General features: G+C 46.8%; 1 protein-coding gene and 1 long non-coding RNA gene across 5 annotated transcripts in view; both read right to left on the bottom strand.

The window, feature by feature from the left end:
• LOC135896516 (mucin-19-like) overlaps positions 1-23,775 on the bottom strand; it is a 379,214-nt gene that overhangs the window by 290,701 nt on the left and 64,738 nt on the right. For 2 of the 4 annotated variants that reach the window (XM_065424945.1, XM_070540182.1), the window contains exon 1: positions 589-2,470. The exons of the other annotated variants lie outside the window; for them this stretch is intronic. In XM_065424945.1, coding sequence (XP_065281017.1) covers positions 896-2,365 — 1,470 coding nt within the window. In that variant the 5' untranslated portion in view covers positions 2,366-2,470 and the 3' untranslated portion in view covers positions 589-895. Of the gene's footprint in view, positions 1-588; positions 2,471-23,775 lie in introns of those variants that run through there. 4 annotated transcript variants of the gene reach the window in all.
• Positions 4,200-11,886, bottom strand: LOC135896483 (uncharacterized). Its single transcript, XR_010562714.2, has 4 exons — positions 11,473-11,886; positions 10,337-10,441; positions 7,495-7,629; positions 4,200-4,478 (listed from the first exon to the last, which is right to left on the bottom strand). It is a non-coding gene; the product is annotated as an uncharacterized lncRNA (long non-coding RNA).

The following is a 23,775-nucleotide window of genomic DNA, read 5'->3' as shown; positions in this document are numbered from 1 at the left end:
GGACCTTATCTTGGATGCCGTAATGAAATGCCTCTTAGGGTCAAAGTATTTTCTCTTGTCTCTCACGACGTACTGCAAGGAAGGTGGGGGTAACGCTAAGCCGTAGATTCGCATACTGCTGCCCTTGTGCAACAATGCTTGAGTTCCCATCAAAGAATGGTCCTTGCTTATCTGTTAGCTTCCTGTCGGAGCATCATCAATCTGTGCCTCCTGCTTTCGACTGTACGCACTTTACTACTGACTATTCCACGACTCCTTATTCTCTCTCAATGAAATTCGCAGATTTCATGTGAGCAGTCGCAAACCACAGCCAACTGCCAAGAAACGCCCGCCCAATTCATGTCGACTGCAAAGAACGATCATATGATATGCAAGTCTGAGTAAATACATGGCTCCAGCCAGGTCATGGCTCACTCTCGTAGACAAGCGCGTTAGAGTTATGAATTCCCGGTGGAAATCTTTCGACTGTCAGAACTTCACACGTTGTCGTTCTCACGAGTAAACCTTCGATTCATACTGGCGCGAAGGACACGGTACAGACACCATTTCAGAACAGCTACAAGCCGCTTGCAAAAGAAAGCAACTGACCTCTTCGCGTGCGTCCTCGTTGCCTGGAGGCGTTCCTGTAGCAGGACATCACACAGCAGAGGACGGGCACCGGATTTCTTTGCAGACGGATCCTCTCGGAAACGGAGAGGAGTTGAGTGCTTTCTCGGAGAACAGAACAGGAAAAACAAAAACAATCGAGCATGATCGACGAAGCTTGTGTCACTCGGTCTAGAGACGGGGGCGGCGGAGGGGTAGCTCACTCTTACGAAACGGCTGAAAAACACACCCGGCCGAGGCGGCCGAAGACCGGGTCCTTTCGGGGGCGGAGAAAGTTAGTAGCGCGCTCCTAGCTGGGCACCATCTCGTCGGCGGAAGCCCGGCCGTTCAGGCCCCGACTGCAGCCGTCGGCGTTGGACGCCGACTGCCGCAGGAGCGGGAACCTCTTGGAACCCCCGCCGTCCCGGTGGTGCGAGGACCGGGACGACGGTGGGGGCGGCAAATACACCAAGTCCTGCGGGCTGCACCGTCCCAGCAACGGAACCACCTGGTCTTCGAAGGCCCCCGCGGGCGCGTAGCCGCCGGACGTCACCGCGTCGTCGTCGTCAGAGTCCGAGAGACCGTCGCTCTCGACGGACGCGAAGTGGCGCGGCGAGGAGGAGGTCGACGGCATCCTCGTGTACCGCCGCGCGTACAGTTCGATGCTGACCGAGGCGAGCGACTCGTCGGCCGGCGTGTCACAGCCGTCCGGGTCCTGGATCTGCAGGTCCGCGGGCGACGGCAGGAACTGCTCTTCGTAGCGCGGGCTCAGCAGGAACGTCGTGGTAGACGAAAGCGACGTCCGGGCCGTCTTCGTCCCCGCCCTGCTGGCCGCGTAGGCAGCGGCGATGATGGAACTGCTTCCGCTGCTGCCGGCCACGCTGCCCCTCTTGCCTCGGCCGCTGTTCCTGGTCGGTGGCGCCGCGCTGCTGCGCGACGACGTGGTCGTGGTCGTGGCCGTAGTCGTGGTCGTGGTGACCGAGTTCTTCTTCGGGAGCACGAGCGTCCGGGGCGGCTCCGAGGGCCCCCCCGGGTCGTCGCTGGCTCCGGCCGCATTCGTGGTCCACACGGCCGGCACGGTGAGGTGAGTGCCTTGGGGCGTCTTGGCCAGCACCGGGATGAGTACCTCTGCGGCGGAGGGCCTCTTCTCGTCCACGGGCACGACCCGCTGGTGGTGGGGCCGCTCCTTGGCCTCGAAGGTGAGCACGCACGCGGCCACGATGAAGATGCCGCCCAGGCCCATGATGGCGGGGCCCGCGAACGACAGGTTGTGCAGGTGGTACTCGCGGTTGCGATCCACCACAAGCGTCGTGGCCGCCTGCGACTCATCGGCGGTCGCGGCGCCGTCGGACGTGGTCGACGGCGAGGAGGCGGCCGCCGCCGGGGCCGAGGCGTTGCCTTGGCGTGGCACGGGCGACGTGGCCAAATCTTCGGCGAAAAAGCCCACCACGCACATGGCCGTGCCCAAGGCCAGTAGAAAGATGCCCCCCGAGAGTGCCTTGCATGCCTCCCACACGCAGCTCCATGTCCACCGGGTGCCTTGCTCGTCCTTGTTCTCCTGGGACGAGGCTCCGGCGCCCGAGGCACCGTGCGCTTGCTGCTGTTGAGCGTGCTGGTGCTGCTGCTGCTGGAGCTGCTGAGACTGCGCCGGGATCAGGTTGCAGTGCGACGGGGCGCGAGCGCGCGCCGAGGCAGCCGTGAGAGACGAACCGCCGGCGGCTCCCGCGCGACCCGTGTTCTGTTGGCGTAGCTGGCGCCCGATGACCGCCGCGCTATTCATCCCGGCAGTCCGGCGCCGACGTCCGAGGACGGGGTCACGGCGGCCCTGCCGCCCGACCGCGCACTGGCACCGGGTCGGGCCTTGCCGGACGGCGCCGTTTTATACCCCGCCGCCGACGCCATGCGCCTGCTGCCGCTGCGCCCCAGAACCGCGAGCGCTCGGTGGGGCCGCTACCGGCCGCCGGCGGTGCTCCGCGCCCGCTGGAGCTCGCCGCTACCCGCGACATCTCGCGCCGATAATCAAAAGCGTTTTCCGCATTTCAACTCACCCAAAAGCGCAAAGCAATGGCCCTCCTCGCTTCTGAGAGACGGCGCTTTAGCCGGCACTTGCGATAAACTGAAGGCACGAATGTCACATTTCTGAAGCAGAAATCAATGCATTAAAAGAGCGGCGCTAGTCGCTCGCTAGCACACCGCAGCTGCCTCCTGGGTAGGGCAGCCACCTTCCTCCCCTTCCGGCTCTTCCCTGTTTCCTCCTGCACTTCCTTTTTGGTTCGTTGGGGCACCGAGCATGCGCAGGCGTCGGCCGGCCGGGATACGAAGCGGCGGCCCCGGCCGTCACCGTGGTCGCCTTCGTGAAAAGGCCTGCCGGCGGGGCCTTCGGCCAGCGCAGCGGCGCTCGCTCCGCCCACTCCTCCCGCCGCTCTTCGGGATGCGAGACTCGCGCTGTTGGCCTCTGTCCTCTTCCTCATTTCCCGCTAGTCGTGGAGGGCGCGCGCGCATTGTCTCGCGGTTTTCGCTCATTCAGAGCAGTGCGCCGACCAGCACGTGCTGTGAGCGCGCGTGCAATTTGCGTGCGCGTCGCTGTTGTTCGCGCGTCGTTCCCCTTGCGCAACTTTCGCGCGAATCTCAAGAGAAGGGAGAAACGGGAGGGAATTAAGAACCTCACACGTTGTTCCTCGTTTACTTGTAATGAAGTCAATCACCGTAAGGCAGGCGGGCGGGCATGTTTCGGCTTGTCCAAGCCTTCGTCGTGTCACGAATAGCTTATGCTATTCCGCACGCACTACTCAGCGCGACGCAATTCAAGAAAGTCAACGCAGTGATCAGAGAGGCACTTAAGCGGGTGATGGGCTTGCCGATTGGTACGTCGACAAAACTCCTGCTACGACTAGGAGTGCTCAACAAAGCCGAGGAGCTGATCGACCCTACTAGAAAATCCTATTTGTTTTCAAACGGGTTTCATCAAATAGGGTTATGGAACGGGACCCCGTTTGATCCTGTTCAGTCCTGACCTGTTTAAATCCCGTTTGTTCCTGTTTAAACCTGACCCGTTTAAATCCTGTTTAAACCTGACCCGTTTAAATCCTGTTTAATCCTGACCCGTTTAAATCCTGTTTAATCCTGACCCGTTTAATCCCGTCCTATCTAACCCAGACCTGTTTGCCCCTGTTCAGACCTATTTTTTGCTACATTCATACCAGGTCCTTTCAGAATGGATTGATGTTGCTTAATATAATTTACTCTTTACACATATTTTGTGCACTTGTGTATTTGCGATCAGCATTGAAGAGAAGTAGATCTGCATTAGGTTCGCAACAAGAAGCCACTTTCATATGTAGGTTTGCCTGGTACATTGCTTGATACGAAGATGAACACAATTTTCGGCATAAATTGATTAGCACTACCAACACTGATGTGATACATTATGAACAAGTTTTGTATGACCCACGAGTACGTTCTCTATGTATGACCTACAAGAAAATGCACCCTGAAGAAGATTGTACCTCCTTTTCATATTTATACTACAAGTATGCAAATGTAATTCTTGCTAGTTTAGTATATGTTCGATTACTTGTACTCTTCTTAATGCAGTGCTTCTTGCTGTAATGGTTTGTACACAAATCCACAGTAAAGTGTAATTTTGGGGTGAAAAATGTCAGGCAAAGTATTGGCATGTACTTGTAAGTGAAAAAGACAAGTATACTTTACGTAGGTATTTCTGTACACCCACTTGAGCTTTCATTAAGCCTGAAGTCCTCCGGCCTAAATAAAAGCATGTCATAAATGTCTCAAGCACTGTTTATTGGACCATCTAATGGTATTTCGATGCATCCAGTCTGCTGAGAGAAGACCGCTGGAGTGGGTTGCTTGGGTGCGAGCGAGCAGGGCACCTGAAAAAGTAAAGCCAATAATTTATCTTGACTCATGCAACAGGTTAGCACATAGGCAAATTTGCCTATGTTCTCACAAATAAGAAAGGTTCAGCATTCCGGTCATAGAAGATAACGAATACATCTTATTGAAAAATATGTGGTTTCATGCACTGCCTATGTTTCAAGGGAACATGGATTACTGTGGGAGAATAAGCTGTCATAATTAGCAGGAGATTGAAGCAAGTCTTATAGGAAAAAGATGGACACATCGTTTGATTAACAATAATTACTAGTATTGAAGCAACAGAATACAAACATGAAATACCTTTAAAAACAACACCGACAGGTTGAGATAATAAATTATTCAGAAACTAAACCCGTCTGCCAGCAAAATACCGTAGTGTACTGGCTTTGACATTGCGCTGCTCAGGCAGAGGGCATGGGATTGAATCCCAGCCACAATGGCTGCATTTAGATGGCAGAGAAATGCCAAAACCCCTATGTAAGGTCTATTGGGTACATGTTAAAGGAGACTAGGGATCCCGCCAACTTGAAGTTATAAAAACCGGGGTAAATTTCGAGATAAGTAAACTCACAAAAGTAGAAGGCCCTGGCCATGCGAAGACCATATAAAGCCTTTTAAGGTAGGTGCCAGCAGCCGCTAAATATCTTGCAAAAGCGAAATATAGCAGAAGCGGTATTTTTCCGTAGATCACTTTTGCAAGCTATTTTACAATTTGACACCCGACATGTTGGGCATCTACGGGCAACAGCAATTCTGGCACAGATCATAGCAAACACTGTTGTACCTAGGTGTACATAGACACATAGGTATAGGTACAGTCGCCGACTGATTTTCCGGACATGATTACTCGGTCTGCTTCACGGCACCGCCATTCTCCCCATGGACCATAATATATAACAACTTCCGAAAATTAGGACGCCTTGCAACCTCTCGTCTGATTTTTCGGACACTCCTTGAGCCAACTTGATCGAGAGCACCATGCACCGACTCTCACCGTGGCATGGTTCTACTTGCTGAACGCCATTTTTGTTTTGAACGAAGCCTCCTTGGTGCCCCACGAAGTGGCGCTACTACAAATCCCTGCTCATCATCATCGTTTCTGCCTGGTTTGTAGCTACAGCAGTTCCGGTCTCAGCTTAGTATGCGATGCCAAGACAATCCAGCAGCTGATTTGTTTGTTTCTTCGTGCACGACGCTGCAAGTAGGCCAGGTTTTTTGTTTGTGCAACTGATGTCGGCATGACGATGTTTGACGAAGCAAGATGGGCCAATTCATTTCACTAATATTTAGAATAGCTACCTGTAAGCACCACCTACCTTTCAACAACATTTGCAAAGCAAAAAACCTCATCCTGAAAATCTGCACACGAAGACATCGGTAGCATCATCAGCGTGGGGCCTCAAGATAATTCGGCAAGCCAAGAAATTACTGACAGCACGAGTGCAATCATGCCAACAGGAAATCTGTGGCTGAATAATGCACCTTCTACCACTTGGCAGACAGTGCATTTTCGCAAGGCCCTAACTACGGCAGATCATTGTTAAGGAGTTCCTGAATGCACAACTCTATGACATTTTCCCGCTGACTCTAGGGAAGCACCTCTGCACAGTTGCAAGAAAAAAAGCTAGATGCCCCAAGAGAAATGAGCCCACTCAAGCCATGGAAGTTATGTTTACCTTGTCTTCCTACAACTACTCTAAACCTAGGACTGCTGTTTTGCACAAGGGAACAAACATCAACATTGGTGCCTCGCCCAACACAAGTGGTCTGCGCCGTAGAAGGTGCCATCAGTCAGCCCACAGATGAGGCCCACACCAGTGCTGTCAGTGTGCTGTAAAAATTGCAGAAGCACAGCCTACAAGCTTGTCTGCCTTAGTGTGATCGCAATAATGAACGAAAACCAACGAATCAAGTTTGTTTCGTGCTGAGAACAGTTGCCTCATGCTGGATTTTCCTACAATTCTTTCTAAGCACAGATAATGCTTCGTTTGTTGTGTAGGCATGTAAATAATGAAAAGGCCTGCATCACTATCTCTGAAAAAAATAATGTAAGAAAGCACGTACAGTGCTCACGGAATGAAACGCGACAGCGAGTATTTCGTAGAACCCAGCATATGTGCAGAGAACTCGAGAGTACCATGTCATGTCACTATGAATCTGGTCACTAAAGGTGACTCTGACTCCGCTCTAAGTCTACACACCAAAGTTACGTCGATGTGACACGAACTGCAGCCGGTACAAACGAAAGTCTGGGCATTAGTTAGCCCTAAATTGACGCGTTTCATTCCGTGAGCACTGTACAGTACACAGGTGCAGTGTCTATCACATACTATTTCGTGCAGTAGAGGCTACATCGGATAAACCGGCAAATGTATAAATGACTGGCAGCGTGACCAAGCAAACTTGATGTGTGGGTCAGTTAGCAGTAGTAGTGCACTACTCTCGGTGCACATGCACCTATGTTTAAAAGCTGCTTGATCGTGACAAAATAAAAAGACAAAAGCGCTGGAGAGATATCTGAAACTTTTCTTATATGTATGACGAGGAACCTAGCACTAGCTCCCCATGCAGAGAATTACTAGACAGTGAGACTGCTTCTTATCATTGTAAAACAAATGTCACACTCACCATGTGATGCATCCTTTTCGTTTCTGTGCGAACAATATGTATTCAGATCTATTCTCCCCCTTTCACCTTTTGCACAATATTACTGTGCGAGCTATAATACTGAACTGTTAGTAGCACTCTGTCCTGTTGCCTCCTTTCATTCCTTGTGAATTTTGTGCTAAATACGGCTTTTTTTGGTGAAAGAGTGCTAGTTTAACGCATAAACTAGCGCCGTGGCACTTTACAATAAAGGACTGTTATAATTCTCTAAAAATATGTCCATGCAGAACAGTGTCAAAAGAACACCTTAAAGAAAGAACATGAGTAAATCTATCATAAAGACCAATCCTTGTCTTTTTCCTTAACATAATTTTCAATACCGATATTGAAGTACAAGCTCACCATATTATATCACCTTGTCAATGAAGCAAGGCACAATGGCGCCCAACTGTCACGGGACCAACTTGGATGTGGAGATCAGCAACATAGCATGGTCTGCTTACACTTCTTCTCCAGGTCCAGCCACACCTATAGCAGCTATAAAACAAGTGAGCTTAGAATAACAAGCGAAACAATATAAAAAGTGGCAGTGAACACAGCAACTTTCGGTAGGCATAAATAGGATCGCATTGCTGACATTATGCACATAAGTAACTTCATTTTGAGCAACAAAGCATCCAATTTAAGAAACATTATATGTATGAGCTATCTATGTGAGAAAGATTAATCGAACGCCCTCTATTTGCTACACCCCTCCCCTTATGCATGGATGTCTCCCTGACTGAGTGAGCTGGGCTGATCCCAGGTATACTGTAAGTAAAGGGTGTCACTTGGTGGGCCAATCTCGATACCATTGCATGACTTGTACAATAATTTTAATGTGTATTGTAATGCTGGCCATCCTGCAGGCACTGCAACATTATAGCACCCATAAGGCTAATGGTATTACCTGATAAGGTTAACTAATAAGTGTCCCCAGAAGCATAACTCGGCATGTATACTCGGAGGCCATTATTATAAGAGAAGCAATAGCAGAGGCGAAGCTTTATCCTGTGCCATATGCAAAATGGCCGAGCACGCCCAGCTTTTGGTTACATTCTCACTTGTGACCACTGCAACAGGCTGACTGACATGCGTAACCAGCAGTTTGTAGGACAATATTTTCATAACCTGCATTTTTTTTTATATCTGAAGAGATCAGCCTCAAGCTCCATGCTGCGCTGCACTCGAGAAGCATTATAAACTGGCAACATTTAAATGCTATGCTGCATGGTTTGTTGCATGCTTTAGGAATTTACTTACTTATTGTACACATAGCTCATAGTCTCCAGTTGGAGTATTGCATGAGGTGGCAAGAAAACAAATTCTGAACTAACAAGGAGAACATTCAACAAAACAAGTCAGACCAAAGAAAAAAAATAACATACTCTCATAATGGGACTATGTATCTGGCAGCTAGCTTATAAAAAAGACAATTAGGAATGTTTTACTACTGGTAGCGCTTTAGGGGATGGAATGTAGAATTCCAAGCATCATACACTTTTAAGCCACCTTTCGTGGTTTTTTGTTTTGAAGTCCTATTCTCTGTACTATTATAGAAATGAATAGCCCCTCCAAAATAAAACAAAGAAAACATGTAATGCACAGTAATGTAACACAATAATGTAATGCACAACAGTGAATACTTAGAAAAATGTAATTAAGAACATGGAGTCTATGTGGGCACAGATGTTCGATGTCTACATGAAAGCATAATAATAAAGGTGGGCAGAGCATTTATGCTATTGTCGGGCAACCTGCTGCAAGACATACAGGTAAAAGGATATGCATGCCTCACAACACAGTCCCTAAAAATATATGTCACAATACAGTGAGTAGGTATATCATGCTTATCTACAATAGCTCCTAATTATATTTATTTCAGAGGGGGCTACCTATGAACCTTGATCAAACTGAAGGTGGGCGAAATTCTAAATATACGATTCAAGTAGACAGAAAAGGGACGTTATGAATATGACATCTACAGCAAAAGTGTTGTACATTATTGTTGTACATTATGTCATACCTGCCAACCTGTGAACATAATATTTTGTAAAAATGCTGCAGACACTAAATTCTTTGTTGGGGACATAACACATTATTTTAAAGCTTGCTCTCAGCACCCCCATTGTTGCATACACACACACATTATTAATAAAGGGAAAATCGCACATCCACCCACTCGTAGCAATTGCTACAAAAGAAACCCGTACGGATTCCTCGAAAGGAAAGCCTCATAGTTGAAAAAAAGAAACCGTGCAGGTCCGGGACTCAAACCCGGGACCTACGTCTTTCCGGGACAGCCGCTTTACAATCTAAGATAACCAGGCGGCTAGCAGATGGCCGGGCGAATTCGAATTTGTCGACAACATGAAGCAAAGGCAAGGGTGTGACGTAATAGTTCTGCGGAAACGCGCAAGGTGTAGAGAGGTAATTAATAAAGGGGAAAAAAATATTACGTCAAACCCTTGCCTTTGCTTCGTGTTGTCAACTAATTCGACTTCGCCCTGTCATGTGCTAGCCACCTGGTTATCTCAGATGGTACAGTGGCTGCCTCGGAAAGGTGGTAGTCCCGGGTTCGAGTCCCGGACCAGGACGAATTTTTCTTCAACTGTGCAGCTTTCCTTTTGAGGAACACATACGGGTTTCCTTTGTAGCAAATGCTACGATGTCTGATTTTCACTTTAATAAAAACTTCTCTCCACCTCGTGTGTTTGCGCAGAACTATTACGTCACACACACATTATCAACCATTATTTACCTTGTCGTGCAGCACAAAAAGCAGCAGTGAACTTGAAACCAGTAACTGACAACTTTGTTTTTTCTTTAGATTACAGAGCTTTTACAGCGTGTATGCTGCTGCCACTTTACGCTGCTTCATGAATTTATCTGACCAAACTTCCCTAAAGCAAGTGCCCCTCTGATGTTCTCGTTAGAGATATTGCATCGCTAATAATAAACCATTACAAGTACCATTACAATTAATTTTTACGTGCATTTTAACAATGTCATGCCCTTAATCTCTCAACAGCTTTAAAATATCTTAACCAACACAACTTCATTGTCTTTCTAAAGTGACATCCATAAAATTGTAAAATGAGCCCACATTTGTAAACCCACGGAAAATTCAGGAGAGTTTCCAAACATGGATGATACCAACAAAATCTGACGCTCGTGTACGTGGCAGCAACTGCTTTGCACACACCTTGTCACAGTATGCACATCAGGTACTTTGCCGTGCTGTTGAGGCTGCAGAAGTGCCGCAGGTGCATATCTGGAGGTGCCTCTGGTTCACAAAATCTTGCCATCCCTAAACAATAATAAATGCTTAATTTATTGTAATCTCTGCTGAAACTGCAAACTTGTGATATAAAAAGATCACGTCATATTTTGATAAAAGTCTCATACAACCAGTTACATGAAGCTGCAACTGGTTGTGCAAATATCTGACCGTAACATCACAGGCGGTTAAATAACACGTAAATCGAACTGTAGCAAACATGAATCTACTATGAAAAGGTTCACACAAACGTACAGCTGTATAACGTGAAATGTGAATTGTACTATCAAAAAATTCCTTAGGACATGAAAAGCGTTCCAAAACCTAATTTGTTTATGCGGCGCAACAAAGCACTGCTCCCAAAGGACGATGCGCTCAAAATTTCAACAGACCACCTCTTTTTCTGGAGAGACAATACAGAAAAGAGAAAGATTTTTCGATTAAAAAGAAACATAATAAAGTTTTACCATACCATACCATTAAAAAGAAACATTGCTTTTGTAATTTCGGCTTCTCTGCAAGATCGGAACCCTTTACAAGTACACGAAAACACACAGGACACTAATACACGTCATCTGACGACACTCTATAAACAGACAAATTTCCATACAAGCTGAAAATCTGGCCATGCGTCGACGAAGAAATCGGGTGCTATCTCGCGCAGCTGTTAGCTGTGAAGACGACACATCGACGTACTACTTCTGGAAATGCCTATACCATTTCTCAATGAAAAATTATGTACACAAGCAGTAACTTTCTTTGCTTGAATTTTTGTGCCCATTTAGATAAAAGAACCACCCGCGCTAGCGTGCTTCATAGGTGAAAGTAAATAAACCACAGATAGAGCTGTTGGTAACATGAATACGTTTTAGGGCAATTTCCATGGAACTTTTTGCTAAATGTGCACTGCGACATGAAGAACAACCATTTGAAAAGCACATTTATAATTCTTGCTGCTTTACTCATTCGGATTCGGTTGTTGTACGGATCTTGCGATACGTACAAGAACGCACACTTCACGAACCATAGACAGGAAGAATGCGCGCAAGCGCGGGACTTACCTTTCTAGGCGTACTCGGAAAACGCTCCTTTTAGCGTCACAGGTGCCGCGGCATCGACTGCACCAACGGTCCTTCCGGCGCACACACTGTTGAATTGCGGATCAACTACAGGACGTAAGAGCACAATTTTCACCAAATTCTTCCGTACAGTGTGACACGATGCGAGAGTGCCAGAGGAGGAGATCCTTTTCGTGAGCCCGGAACAAAGAAAGTGGCGAAGGCTCATACCTTCGACATCGGCGCACCACACGAAGGATACTGCGGGCTACATTACGCGGTCCCAGGGGTTTTGTGATTCTCAATGAATACAAAATGCACCACAATTACTCTCGGCACAGCGTACATACGATTAAACAGCTGCATCGGACGGCGTCAATGCAGCGCGCACTCACATGTAGCTAAGGCAGAAGACGGCAAAATAATATCACCTGTAACTTTACCGGCGCTACCTGTGCTGCCATCTGTAGGCAGCCACCGAAAGTGCTTTCGGTGATCTCATGGATGGTGACGGCGTTGTATTTCGATGTTATGCGAGTCGTACAGCGTCTTGTACGACGTGTTTCAGCAACGTTGCTTTTAATGAAGAGGACGGCAATGTGCGCATACGCCTTATAGACGTCTCACCCACTTGAATAACACAACAGGAAATTTTCAGTCTGTCGTATTTTGGGACGTTGTGACTGTCGTTCTGTTCTCTGTTGTGTGACGTCTTGTAGTCGAAAATTCTGTAGCTTCTGATCAATATATTTGATTAAAAATTGACAGACACCTCTTTAAGGATAAGAAAAATTATTAATACAAAAAAAATGAAAGTAGAAAAAAAGAGCTTTCGCACGGGATTTGAACTGCGGACCTCACGATTCCGAGACAAGCATCTTACCACCGCACCACGCCGAACACGCCCGCGCCTCGACTAGGCCACCAATATAAATCTTTTTCTGAGTTGCTGTTTACATTTACATTTTCAAAGCCAAGATGCGCTTTCACTTCACCGCGTCAACTGCCGCATCTCTATATGCGCGAAAGTGTTGTTACCATCGACAGGTACATCGTGGAATGCTAGAACATCAATTTTGCTGTACCGATATCCATATTTAATAAGAAATTCAGAAATAGACAACGGTGACCGGGGACACTGCAGGTTGTTACTGCTAATTTCGACAGTTGTCTCTTGCTCTTTACAGTTTTGAGCTCGCATATAATTCGTCCGTTCAATGCAAAATAGCTACATAAACACTCGTGGGTGAGTCTTGATCCGGACAGTATACTGGCTTCTCACGGCAGCGCTGTACCAGATTAATGAGACCCGAGCGAGAAAGCTTTTCACGCAACTTTGTGGAACAATCCAAAACTTCTTTTCCGCTTCGCATAAGCTTGTGCAATATTTCTGGGAAATTAACTAATGTGTCAGTGTAACCGCAAATGTAAGTCCACAGGACTGTGTGCCCCATCTTACCAAATAAAACAAAGCGGATACGCAGCCATTCCCGCAGATGGTATGATTTTGATCAGCGGCCGATTTTGAGGAGGCCGGTAGCGCGTTGCTGGTGCCGCGTCGTCACGGCACAATTATAACAATTGGCCACGTCGACTTTAATACCGGTGTCGGTGCTATCAGTATTGCCGGCTTCAGAGAAGCACGATTGAATACCGCGCAAGAGAAAAGTACAGTGTACACCACCGATGCGAAGCTGACATTTTAAAGGGCCGCGACGGAAAGTGCTTCTGTTGCGACTTCAGAACTCTTGGCCGTCGCGACCGAATGTTTCTGTTGCGACGTCAGAATTGCTGTCGTAACGTCAGAAATGTCTGTCGCAGCTACAGAAACGTTAGGAACTTCTGTCGTACAACAGAAATTTCTGTATTTGCAGCAGGAATTCCTGTTGTCTTTTTCAACTGGGCAGGACCGGGAATCGGTTTGAAATTCGCAGCTAGCATATCGCAGTTTGGTCTGTGAATGTTCCGAGGTATTCACGCAATTTCTGCAGAGCTTGATAATGGCCCAATTTAGCACTAGGGGTTAAATTGTCAGGATGTCGAACAATAAAAAAGCTCCTCCCCAGTTATATTCAAGCATTAAACTGGTATGCATGATGCCATCCAGTATAGTTGCCAGAAACCTTCAGATTAAACCAGCTTTTGTGACAAACAGGCGACCCTATATGGTGCCACTGCGTCCAGTATAAGCTAGTTTAGTTGCAAACAGGGCCCCTGTTAAGACCCATTTCTGCGTGAACTGGTCATGCCTATACCTGCTTGCATGCCAAACGGGACCCCGTTCAGACCTGTTCGTGTGTGAACTGGTCCTGTTTATACCTCTTTGCGTGCCAAACGGGACCCCGTTCAGACCTGTTCGTGTGTAAACTGGTCCAGTTTATACCTGTTTGCATGCCAAACGGGACCCCGTTCAAACCTGTTCATGTGTAAACTGGTCCAGTTTATACCTGTTTGCATGCCAAACGGGACCCCGTTCAAACCTGTTCATGTGTAAACTGGTCCTGTTTATACCTGTTTGTTGCTGAACAGGTCCCTGTTAGAACCAGTTTAAACCTGTATAACCCAGTTTGAATTTAAATAGGATTTTCCAATAGGGGAGGCACATTTATCCAGCCAGCGAACAAAGTTGGCGGTTACGAAAGCGGGGAGGTCCACTCTCTTACGCCTGGCGCACTTTGCGCCACTCAGCCATTTGTAGCCTCAGACTCCACGTCATCCGGAGCAACACCACCGTACCACTCCCACACATGGCAACATGCAACCAGTGCACCATTCACAGCGAAGGGAGGTCCGGGCCCGGGCCATACGCCAGCAATACGGGAGTCAACCCTCTACAGCCTACACGGATGCGGTATCTTACCCTAGACATGCAGCCACAACAGCCACCGTAATTGCCAACAGAGGACATCGGAGCAGCATTTCACTACCCCGAAACAATCCCCTCCAAGTCGAGGAAGCGGCCTCGTGCCCTTTCAAACCGAGGTTGAAGTCATAGTGATCGACTCTCAACAGGCGTATCGCAGCTTGGCTAGCAGCAGAATTCATGTCGATACGCTCAAAATCATCAATCAAAAGCCGCCAATGAGATCAATAATGAAATTGGGGCTCCAGCTCGTCCCGGCATTCATGGCAACGAGGTCGCAAAACCACGTGGGTCGACATTTGAGCCACCGAGCCGACGCCGAGGACTCCGAAACCGAGCGCATGCACCTTCTATAGTCTCGTGCCAAGACATCACACATTACAAATTAACCCGCCGGCAATACGCACTCCCCCACACAAATCACTACCTAGAGAGCAGGAGTCATTCCTCCGAGCTCTACAATACATTCCGCCACCCAACCAGAGATCACCTTATAGCCCCGGCACAATTCTCTCAGCAATGACGCTTCTAAGCAGAGCCCAGGTCCCTGAGGCACATAGTAGGCGGTTGCAGACAGGCACCATTACATCCTACGAACCTTCGTCAAATCAGCGAGCTTTGGGTGAGAGCCTTGCCCAGCTCCGACCTTGAGGGTCAGCGACGGCTGATTGCGAGGGCCTAGGACGTGGCTCGAACTCAATGCATTCTGGAATGAGGACGCCTCTCCAGAGCTTCATTTATGCGATAAACATGTTTATTCTCTGTAGGTTGTTATTTATTCGCAGGAAATATGCAAGTAAATGAATTATTTTCTTTTCGCGTGTCTGGTGAAAAGACAAAAAGAAATTCGAAGAATGCTATTAAAGCTGTACGGCAATCCTCCCGGTGATATTACTTAGTAAATAGTTAGTTATGTAGATGGCTAATTAGTTAGCTGGGTAGTTAGGTAGTTAGTTATGTAGATGGCTAATTAGTTAGCTTGGTAGTTTGGTAGTTAGTTATGTAGATGGCTAATTAGTTAGCTGGGTAGTTAGGTAGTTAGTTATGTAGATGGCAAATTAGTTAGCTGCGTAGTTAGGTAGTTAGTTATTTAGATGGGAAATTAGGTAGTTAGGTAGTTAGTTATGTAGATGGCTATTTAGTTAGTTATGTAGATGACTAATTAGTTAGGTAAGTAGTTAGTTAGGTAAGTAGTTAGTTAGGTAAGTAGTTAGTTAGGTAAGTAGTTAGATAGATAGATAGATAGATAGATAGATAGATAGATAGATAGATAGATAGATAGATAGATAGATAGATAGATAGATAGATAGATAGATAGATAGATAGATAGATAGATAGATAGATAGATAGATAGATAGATAGATAGATAGATAGATAGATAGATAGATAGATAGATAGATAGATAGATAGATAGATAGATAGATAGATAGATAGATAGATAGATAGATAGATCTTGAATCACCATCTTTATCAACAAACACTTTTTGGGGCTTATGGAGCTTTTGTTTTGTGGAGCGCATGCTGCTTTTTTCCAATTTTATTTCTGATAAAAAAATCCAAAGTGGTCCAAAATTATTCCCGAATCCCCCACTCCGGCTTGCCTCATGATCTGATCGTTGTTTTGACACGTTTTTGGCAAGCATAGCATTTTTACATTTTTTTTTTATTTCAGAAATGCAGGATAGCTGGGAAAAAAATTATCGATGCATTGTTTGGCGGTGTTCTTATACTATTTGCGGCGCTACCATACCGCACTTTGGCTCAAAAATGTTATGAATTTACCTCCACTTGACAAATTACTGCAGAATTCTGTTTGGATGGGTCTCTTCCGTTTGTTCGACTTTTCGAGTAAATCGTACTCGCGCACTGCGTAGAGAGATTGTTTTAGTCATGCGCTTGTCAAGGGTTGCAGCGCCACAGCTGGCAGAATTTTTTATTGGTCTCGAAATCATTCCCCCGGTGAGCAGTTTTGAGTTTCCTTTAGCGTTATGGGGCGGACGCGGGGGGGGGGGGGGGGGGGGGGTTGCTGTTAGGTAGATTCCACCTTCTTTCTTATGGCACTGACGGAGGTAGCCATATCACGAGGCGCATTAGGTGTCTTTGCTTACCAAGTTACTATATATATCCTTGCGATATGGCTAACTCCGCCAATGCGTGCGTGTGCGTGCGTGCGTGCGTGCGTGCGTGCGTGCGTGCGTGCCAATGGGAAGAGAGGGGGTTAACCGAGGGGCCCTATTTTTTATTCATCATATCATAAGAAGCCAACAAACAAAGGCACCTAGAACAACATAGGGGAAATTACTTGTACTTTCTAATTGAATTAAAGAAATGATAAGGGAAATGAAAGTGGATGAAAGAACAACTTGCCGCAGGTGGGGAACGGTCTTCGCATTACGCGTGCGGTGCTCTAACCAGTTCACCTACCACGGCGCTGTTTATACATACATATATATATATATATATATATATATATATCTTGAGCATTGGGTATCATAACTGTCAGGGCATAAACATGGGTAGTCGTAAGAGACGCTATCTTCATCTTTACGAATGTTGTTAGACAACATAAGTGAGCAATGACGTCGAGTTTAGACTCAAGTCGAAAACAATTTAACTGAAGTTATTCACGCTTACATGCCTAACATGTTCATCCGACGAACATGATACGACACAATGCGCTTCAAAGTATTTCTTTCAATACCAGTGACATATGAAACGAGGGCTTCAAATAATATAAAGAAAACACAAAATATGTTATAGTACGCCCTAACAGAGGAATAAAGAAAATGCGTGGGCAGCTTTCTCACTTTACTCTCTCTCCTTCGAATCCAAGTCATTCGCCTGTGGGAAACACTTCCAGTTTTTCATTTCACTCTTCTTGGTTTCTCTTTATTTTTTTTCATATTTTTGGTGAAAAGGTTAAGCCTATATCACGATGCTTTCAGAACTTCTGTAAGCAAGCTTTCCCATTTTGAAACAAGATTTCCACCAACCTCTCTCGCCAAAAGGCAATCTAGACCGTTAGTGACGCGTCTCCAGCGTTCATCGTAAACTTCCACAGCCGGATAGGGAAGAAAAGCTGCAAACAAACAAAAACAAGCCAACAAATCGAAGCGAGAAATATGGGAAAGGCTATCATTCAGACTCAGCTGCTGTGCATAATCTCTCTACGTGGCTTTGGGCGCTGCGTGAATCGTATAGGCAAAGGAAAAAAAAAAGGTAAGCCCCCCGAGTTATCTACACTAAAGCCTCAGGTAGAGAAGACGTTCGATCAGTATCCCACACGTTACGCACATGTGAGCGGCAGGCTCGTTTCAAAGGGCTGTGGTTGCCGGGGCTCTCAAGAAGGCTTCTTATGCTCCTGCATCTTTGTAGATAAAGGCAGCGTCGAAATCGCGCATGTATAATTCGTCCGAGCCCGGCACGTCACAGCTCCGAGGAAACACGCTGCACGCTCAAAGATGATGGATGTGTAATGAATGCATCGGCACGCTCGGCGGCTCCAAGTGTATGACCGGCAATTTTTGTTCGTCTGCATCTCTTTCTGTCCCTCGTTTTGTGTGTGTGTGTTTTGTTGCTATTCCAGAACAGAAGTTACTGTGGTGAGCTCTCGCTCACTCATAAATGTTCCAGACGAACAACATCAAAACAGTTCGCTGAAGACTTCGTCTTGTTTCGGGCTTCCTTCCTATTTTTGTAAACGAGAAAACGAGTTTCTTCTACATGAGAGCCACAGAAGAAAAAGAAAAGCTTGGCTTTAAGCATGGCGTGTTGCGAGCCACCTATTAAGGCCGTGCAACGAGAGAAAAAAAAAGGCTAAAGGGAGACGCTGTCGCCTCCGATAGATGTCAGGGATGACGCCCACGCTCAACCAGGAAATCCAGGGATTGCGTCACAGCCTCGAGTGCGGCATACAGTTATTTTTTCTGGGGGGGGGGGGGGGGAGTGAGGGGCAGAATTGCCCAACCCTCTATTTCCTACAAAAAACTCCACTATTTCCTACAAAAAAGAAATAGTCGAGAAAAATCTGGCTCTAGAGTATTCTTGCACCATCAGTGTTGCTGTTCAGTGATCGCGGCAAAATGATAGTCAGAAAACATGGATGATTCCTCAGCTGCGAGCGCTTCTGGCTTCGGACTACGACTTACCCTTACCCCCAGCGTAGGGCAGCAGACCGGACGCTCGTCTGGCTAACCTCCCAGCCCTTCCTCTCCTGCCTTTCTCTCATCTATCTCTCAAAGGCGATTTAGAGAGAAGCTCAAGTAAGCTCTTTCACTAAAGTTTGAGGAAAAAAATAACTTCGATGGCGTTCCCTTGCGCATTCCTTTCTGTGTTGCCTCACGTCCCAGTTCAGCGGGAAAGCTGTGAGAACCACTGCCATCATTTTGAAATAAGAAAGTATGTGAAATACCTTTTTCTTTCTTCATCTGCGAATGAAAACTAATATTGAAATGTGTATAAATGTGTATTCGTGTGAAATACTTCATTTTTAATGTAAATGTGCTAGTTGTTTGTCACCTAAGTTCAAAGTAGAATTTGTTTACACATTGCTATTTTTTGTTATACTTATTTTTAAGGCGCCAAAAAACAACACACAGCACAAAAGAAGGGCCCACTGTACCAGAAATAAGGCTTAAGAGAACTTCTTGCTGGTAAAATTGGTATTGACTTATTATACCTTGTTCTAAGGCGCCAAAAAGAAAAGAATACAGACTTAGCTACGCGCGTACTCGTACATGCAGTCACTTTGGCACCCCGGCCGTCAAAGATCGGTCAGTAGCCTGGCGGTGCGAGCGAAGAAAATTCCTGCACCTTCACATAAACTTTGATCTCACTATTCAAAACCCTGATTACACGAACCTGAAGCCCTACTCCTTCGTCGGAAGCAGCACGGAAGTAGACAGTGCGAACGTCTTTCCATTTCTCTATCGAAACCTTAGCGAGCTATCGAAAATGATAAGCATAACTTTGGGAGACCGCAAAGTGGCAGTGTTGATCTGGGTGTGTAGGCAGTACACTAGTTGCGACCAACAGGAAGAGATGGAATTGGTGCAGACCATGTAAGGCGTGGAAAAACTAACCGATGGTTTATTAGAGTTGTAGAACGAGCGCTAATGGAAGCACTCGAGGGCGGCAGAAAAAAGCGAGATTCGGCGGCATTTACGTAATTTGCAGGCGTAAGGTCTGGTCAACTGGCGCAAGACAGGTAATTGAAGATCATGATGATGATGATGATGATGATGATGATCATCATCATCATGATATTTTATGCTCACTGCGTGACCAAAGCCTCTACAACCAAGGCCTAGTGCAAGGAACCCAGGAACAGTGAGCGAGATATGATTCCTACACGCACACCGGCTCAACTTCGTCGAGGAGAAGAGTCAGAAGTCCCGAGCGCAAACAATCAATTGCGGTCACGTGACACAAGCCATGGTCGTTTTTGCTGCCACAGTGTTTTGCTGCGTCGCGCGAAGTTTAGGGTTCGAGCCCCAAGCGGGGCGAGACTGTCGCATTCAAATTGGAGCGTCGTACAGAAGCACGTCTATACTAAGGTTGAGGCGCCCGTTGAAGAGCGTTCACGTCCTCAAAAGTTCACCTGTAAGTTGTCCTGTACTGCCTCACACGCAATCGAAATGGCTCTGGGACGAAATAAAAAGCGAGAAGTATGCAAATAATCGAGTGATGAATAAAATGTCACCGCGTTTCATTCGCTATTCGAAACGAACACACTGTGCTCGGCTTTACAATAATTTTGCAAGATCTTGCAATTTCGCATTCGGATGTGTACAGGCCGGAACTTCGGTTTACGAAGAATTCATGGGGAATCCGTCGTTCAGGCTGATAGAAAGACAGAAAGAGAGGGAGGTGGTGCGAGAAATGCAAGGACGTTAAACAGGCTACCCAACATTGGCGAAGGAGGAGGGAAATACGAGAAGAATAAGAGAACAGTTTAGACCAGGCACGCCTGAGTATGCACAAGCGTCCGTCGTTCACTTCGTCACACGTGATCATATAAGTTAGCGGAACTCAAGGGTTGTCTTCGTAGGAGAGACAGTTATGGCGTTGCACTTTTATCTTAAGTTTTCCCTATTACAGTCATATTCCCTCAAGAAACGCAGCAACGATTTTATGACCTTGAGCACTTGCAGACACACTAATGCGGGAGACACATGGCGCGATTTTCCGTGCGATCAGTCGTACGGCGCGTCGTGTGCGACTTGCCGCATGCGGCGATTCGGGACACATGGTACGAATGACCGAGCGGCGGCTAGCTCCGCCCAGAACCGGCGCCCCTGCGTGGAAGTTCGGAATGCTGCATAACTTCGAACAGAAAGTGAAAGCAAACGTATTTGCACAGCTCTCTTGTTTGGAACAAACGATGACAATATAAACACGCCTATGGAAGCACTGTAGACGTGTTTCCACAAGGTCGCGTTAGCAGTAACGGCTCCTTTGACAGCCGCCGATGGCTGTGGAGCCGGCAGGCACAGCTCGCTCGGCCATCGAATCCGACACCGGTGGCGCTTGTGACACGATCGCCGATCGCTTGCAGCTCGTAAAACGAAGCGTCTATGTTAGTCGGCACAACGTGTACACAGTTAACCTACGCTTATATTGCAGCACATTTGATTTCATTGGCGCCGACAGAAGCGAACGAGCATGCCAGGCGAGCTTGCGATCGCTGGGAGACCGTGTAGGCCTAGCTCGCCGGCCGTCTATCCGAGGCCGAGGGCCCATGCCGATGCGTCCGCAGCTCGTAATTAAGCGCCTAAATTCATCAGCACAATCAATGCCTGAACCTTTATGTTTTTCTTAAGTGAAAATACGGTTAGTTTTCTCGGTGCCGTTGGTAGCGATGAGTAAACACGCCAGTCAGGCGAGCCGCTTCGTATAGACGATTGCTGGCGCAGCTGCGCTGACGGCGTCCGTTTACTATATCGCACGACGTTGTATAACATGCACTCTTTTGAGGCCACTTTATTCTATAAGTTATTTCGTGTCAGAAACAAATTGCAGCTTACTTATGTGCCGCCGTCAGCGGCGAAAGAAGACTTCGTTTCGACCAGGGAGAAAAAAAACAGACATGATCGAAGCGGCGAGGCGCTCGCTACCGGCTCCGCCCCGTCGGGTCTACGACGTGGCCGTGACGTTCGCGCTACCGGCGCTGTCATTGGCTGCGGCCGTCCGACCGACGCGGCAGTCGCACGACAATATTCAGCCGGTCGGTCGCATGCGCGGCGTGCGATCCGACGCCGCATGCGGCGGATTCTGTTGGGAAACCGTTGAGTGCGGCAGCCGATGCGAATGGTCGTACGACCGATCGCACGGAAAATCGCACCATGTGTCTCCCGCATAAGTCAGGGCCCCGGGATCTTCTGTTCTACAAGAGTGTCTGTCATTTACTTTCCTTGAATCAGTTCGAAAGACGTGCATGCGGGTCTTCATATGATGAGCAGTAAAGCAATAGGTTCACTAGAGCTTCGCGAGATGTACTCTTATTTGAAGTTACGACGCTGAACCGGTATTGCTCGACGCGGATATAGTTTTACACTTCGTCGCCTGAGAATAGATGTTGCTGCTGCATACGCGTATTCATTCATTGACAATGGGTAAAGGATGGCACTGGCAATTGTTACACGTGTGGCGTTCCAGGTTGGGTAGCCAATTAAGGGCAGAAGGTGATCAGCCGTCTGAATCAAAAATATTCAACAGCTCGCCGCCACCATTGAAACGTGAAGCTTAGCATTACTAAAATAACACGGCTGCATCGGCGGCAGTTCTTCGATGGTACCTGAAATACGAGGGCCGTTTTTTTTTTTCAACCTCCGATCCCTCCGCGCAGGCGCTACGCGGGCAGCAGAAAGCGGACATGCGCTGTAGGCAACTGCGCAGCTCTCGCACTACACACTCCGCCATTGTTGACATTCAGGAGTCAGTCGGCATTGTGCTACAGCCACGTAAACATGGCTACCATTATTGTTGCTCCCGGCAAGTGTGAATTGCGAAGTGTTATTCGTTTTCTACAGGCTGAAGGCCATCGTGCTGCAGAAATCCATCGGAGAATGAGTCGAGTGTATGGGGAAAATTTCATGAGTGATTGTGTTGTGCGTGAATGGTGTCGAAATTTTAAAGATGGACGTAATGATGTGCATGATGAAGGGGGCCAAGGACGCAAATCTGTCGTTTCAGATGACCTGGTTTAACGAGTTGACAGAATGGTTAAAGAAAACCGCAGATTCACCATTACTGCTTTATCTACGGAATTTCCAGAAGTTTCAAGGTCTGTTTCGTACTCTATTGTTACTGAACGGTTACGCTACAAAAAAACTTTGTGCAAGTTGGGTCCCAAAAATGTTGACGGACGGCCACAAAACTCGACGAATGGCGTCAGCTTTGGAGTTCCTTGAGCGTTATCAGGATGAAGGAGACAACTTTTGGAAATCAATCGTGACTGGGGATGAAACCTGGATTCAATACGACACACCGGAAACAAAACGACAATCACAACAATGGATGCATTCAAATTCACCAAACAAACCAAAGAAATTCAAAAAAACCTTCAACAACAGAAAGACCATGGCTATTGTGTTTTGGGATCAACAAGGTGTGTTGGTTGTGGAGTTTATGGAGCCCGGAACCACAATCACTGCTGCTGTTTATTGTGAAACTTTACGACGTTTGCGTAGAGCCATTCAGAACAAACGAAGAGGAAAGCTGACCGCTGGAGTTGTTCTGATCCATGACAATGCCCGTCCACACACTGCTGGAGCAACTCAACGGCTTCTCGAACAATTTGGATGGGACATTTTCCATCATCCGCCACACAGTCCAGACTTAGCACCCTGTGACTTTCATCTTTTTCCTGGACTGAAGACGTGGCTTGGTGGGAAGCGCTTTCAAACCAATGGCGACCTTCAAACCAACGTCAAGGACTACTTGAATTCATTGGCGGCAACTTTTTTTGAAGAGGGTATTGCAAAGCTTGTCCACAGATATGACAAATGTCTCAATCTCCTCGGTGATTATGTCGAAAAGTAACCGTAACTGTACTAATCTTTTGGTAATAAAATTATTGTTTTAGATGAACTTGTCTTTTATTTATAGCCTATCGGAGGTTGAAGAAAAAACGGCCCTCGTATAAGCCTCTAATGAAGTATTGTTAAGCAACGAAATCAGGAAAAGTACGAATTTAAATTGAACTGTTAACACTAAACCACGCTAGTTTCTATTATTATTATTATTATTATTATTATTATTATTATTATTATTATTATTATTATTATTATTCATTACAAGAAGTGAATTCTGCGGATGGCTCTTTTTTCTCTAGCAATCAACAAGCTGCGCTGTACTTAAAAGTGCTCTATTGTTTTGTTGTGTATTCTTAATCATTGCATAATGTAGTCATTACATGCCTTACAGCAAACAAAAATGGTATA

The sequence above is a fragment of the Dermacentor albipictus genome, chromosome 6 (assembly GCF_038994185.2).
Source record: "Dermacentor albipictus isolate Rhodes 1998 colony chromosome 6, USDA_Dalb.pri_finalv2, whole genome shotgun sequence".
In the NCBI taxonomy this organism is placed as follows: Eukaryota; Metazoa; Arthropoda; class Arachnida; order Ixodida; family Ixodidae; genus Dermacentor; species Dermacentor albipictus.
The sequence above is the reverse complement of the archived record's forward strand: the minus strand, read 5'-3'. Positions and strand labels throughout refer to the sequence as shown.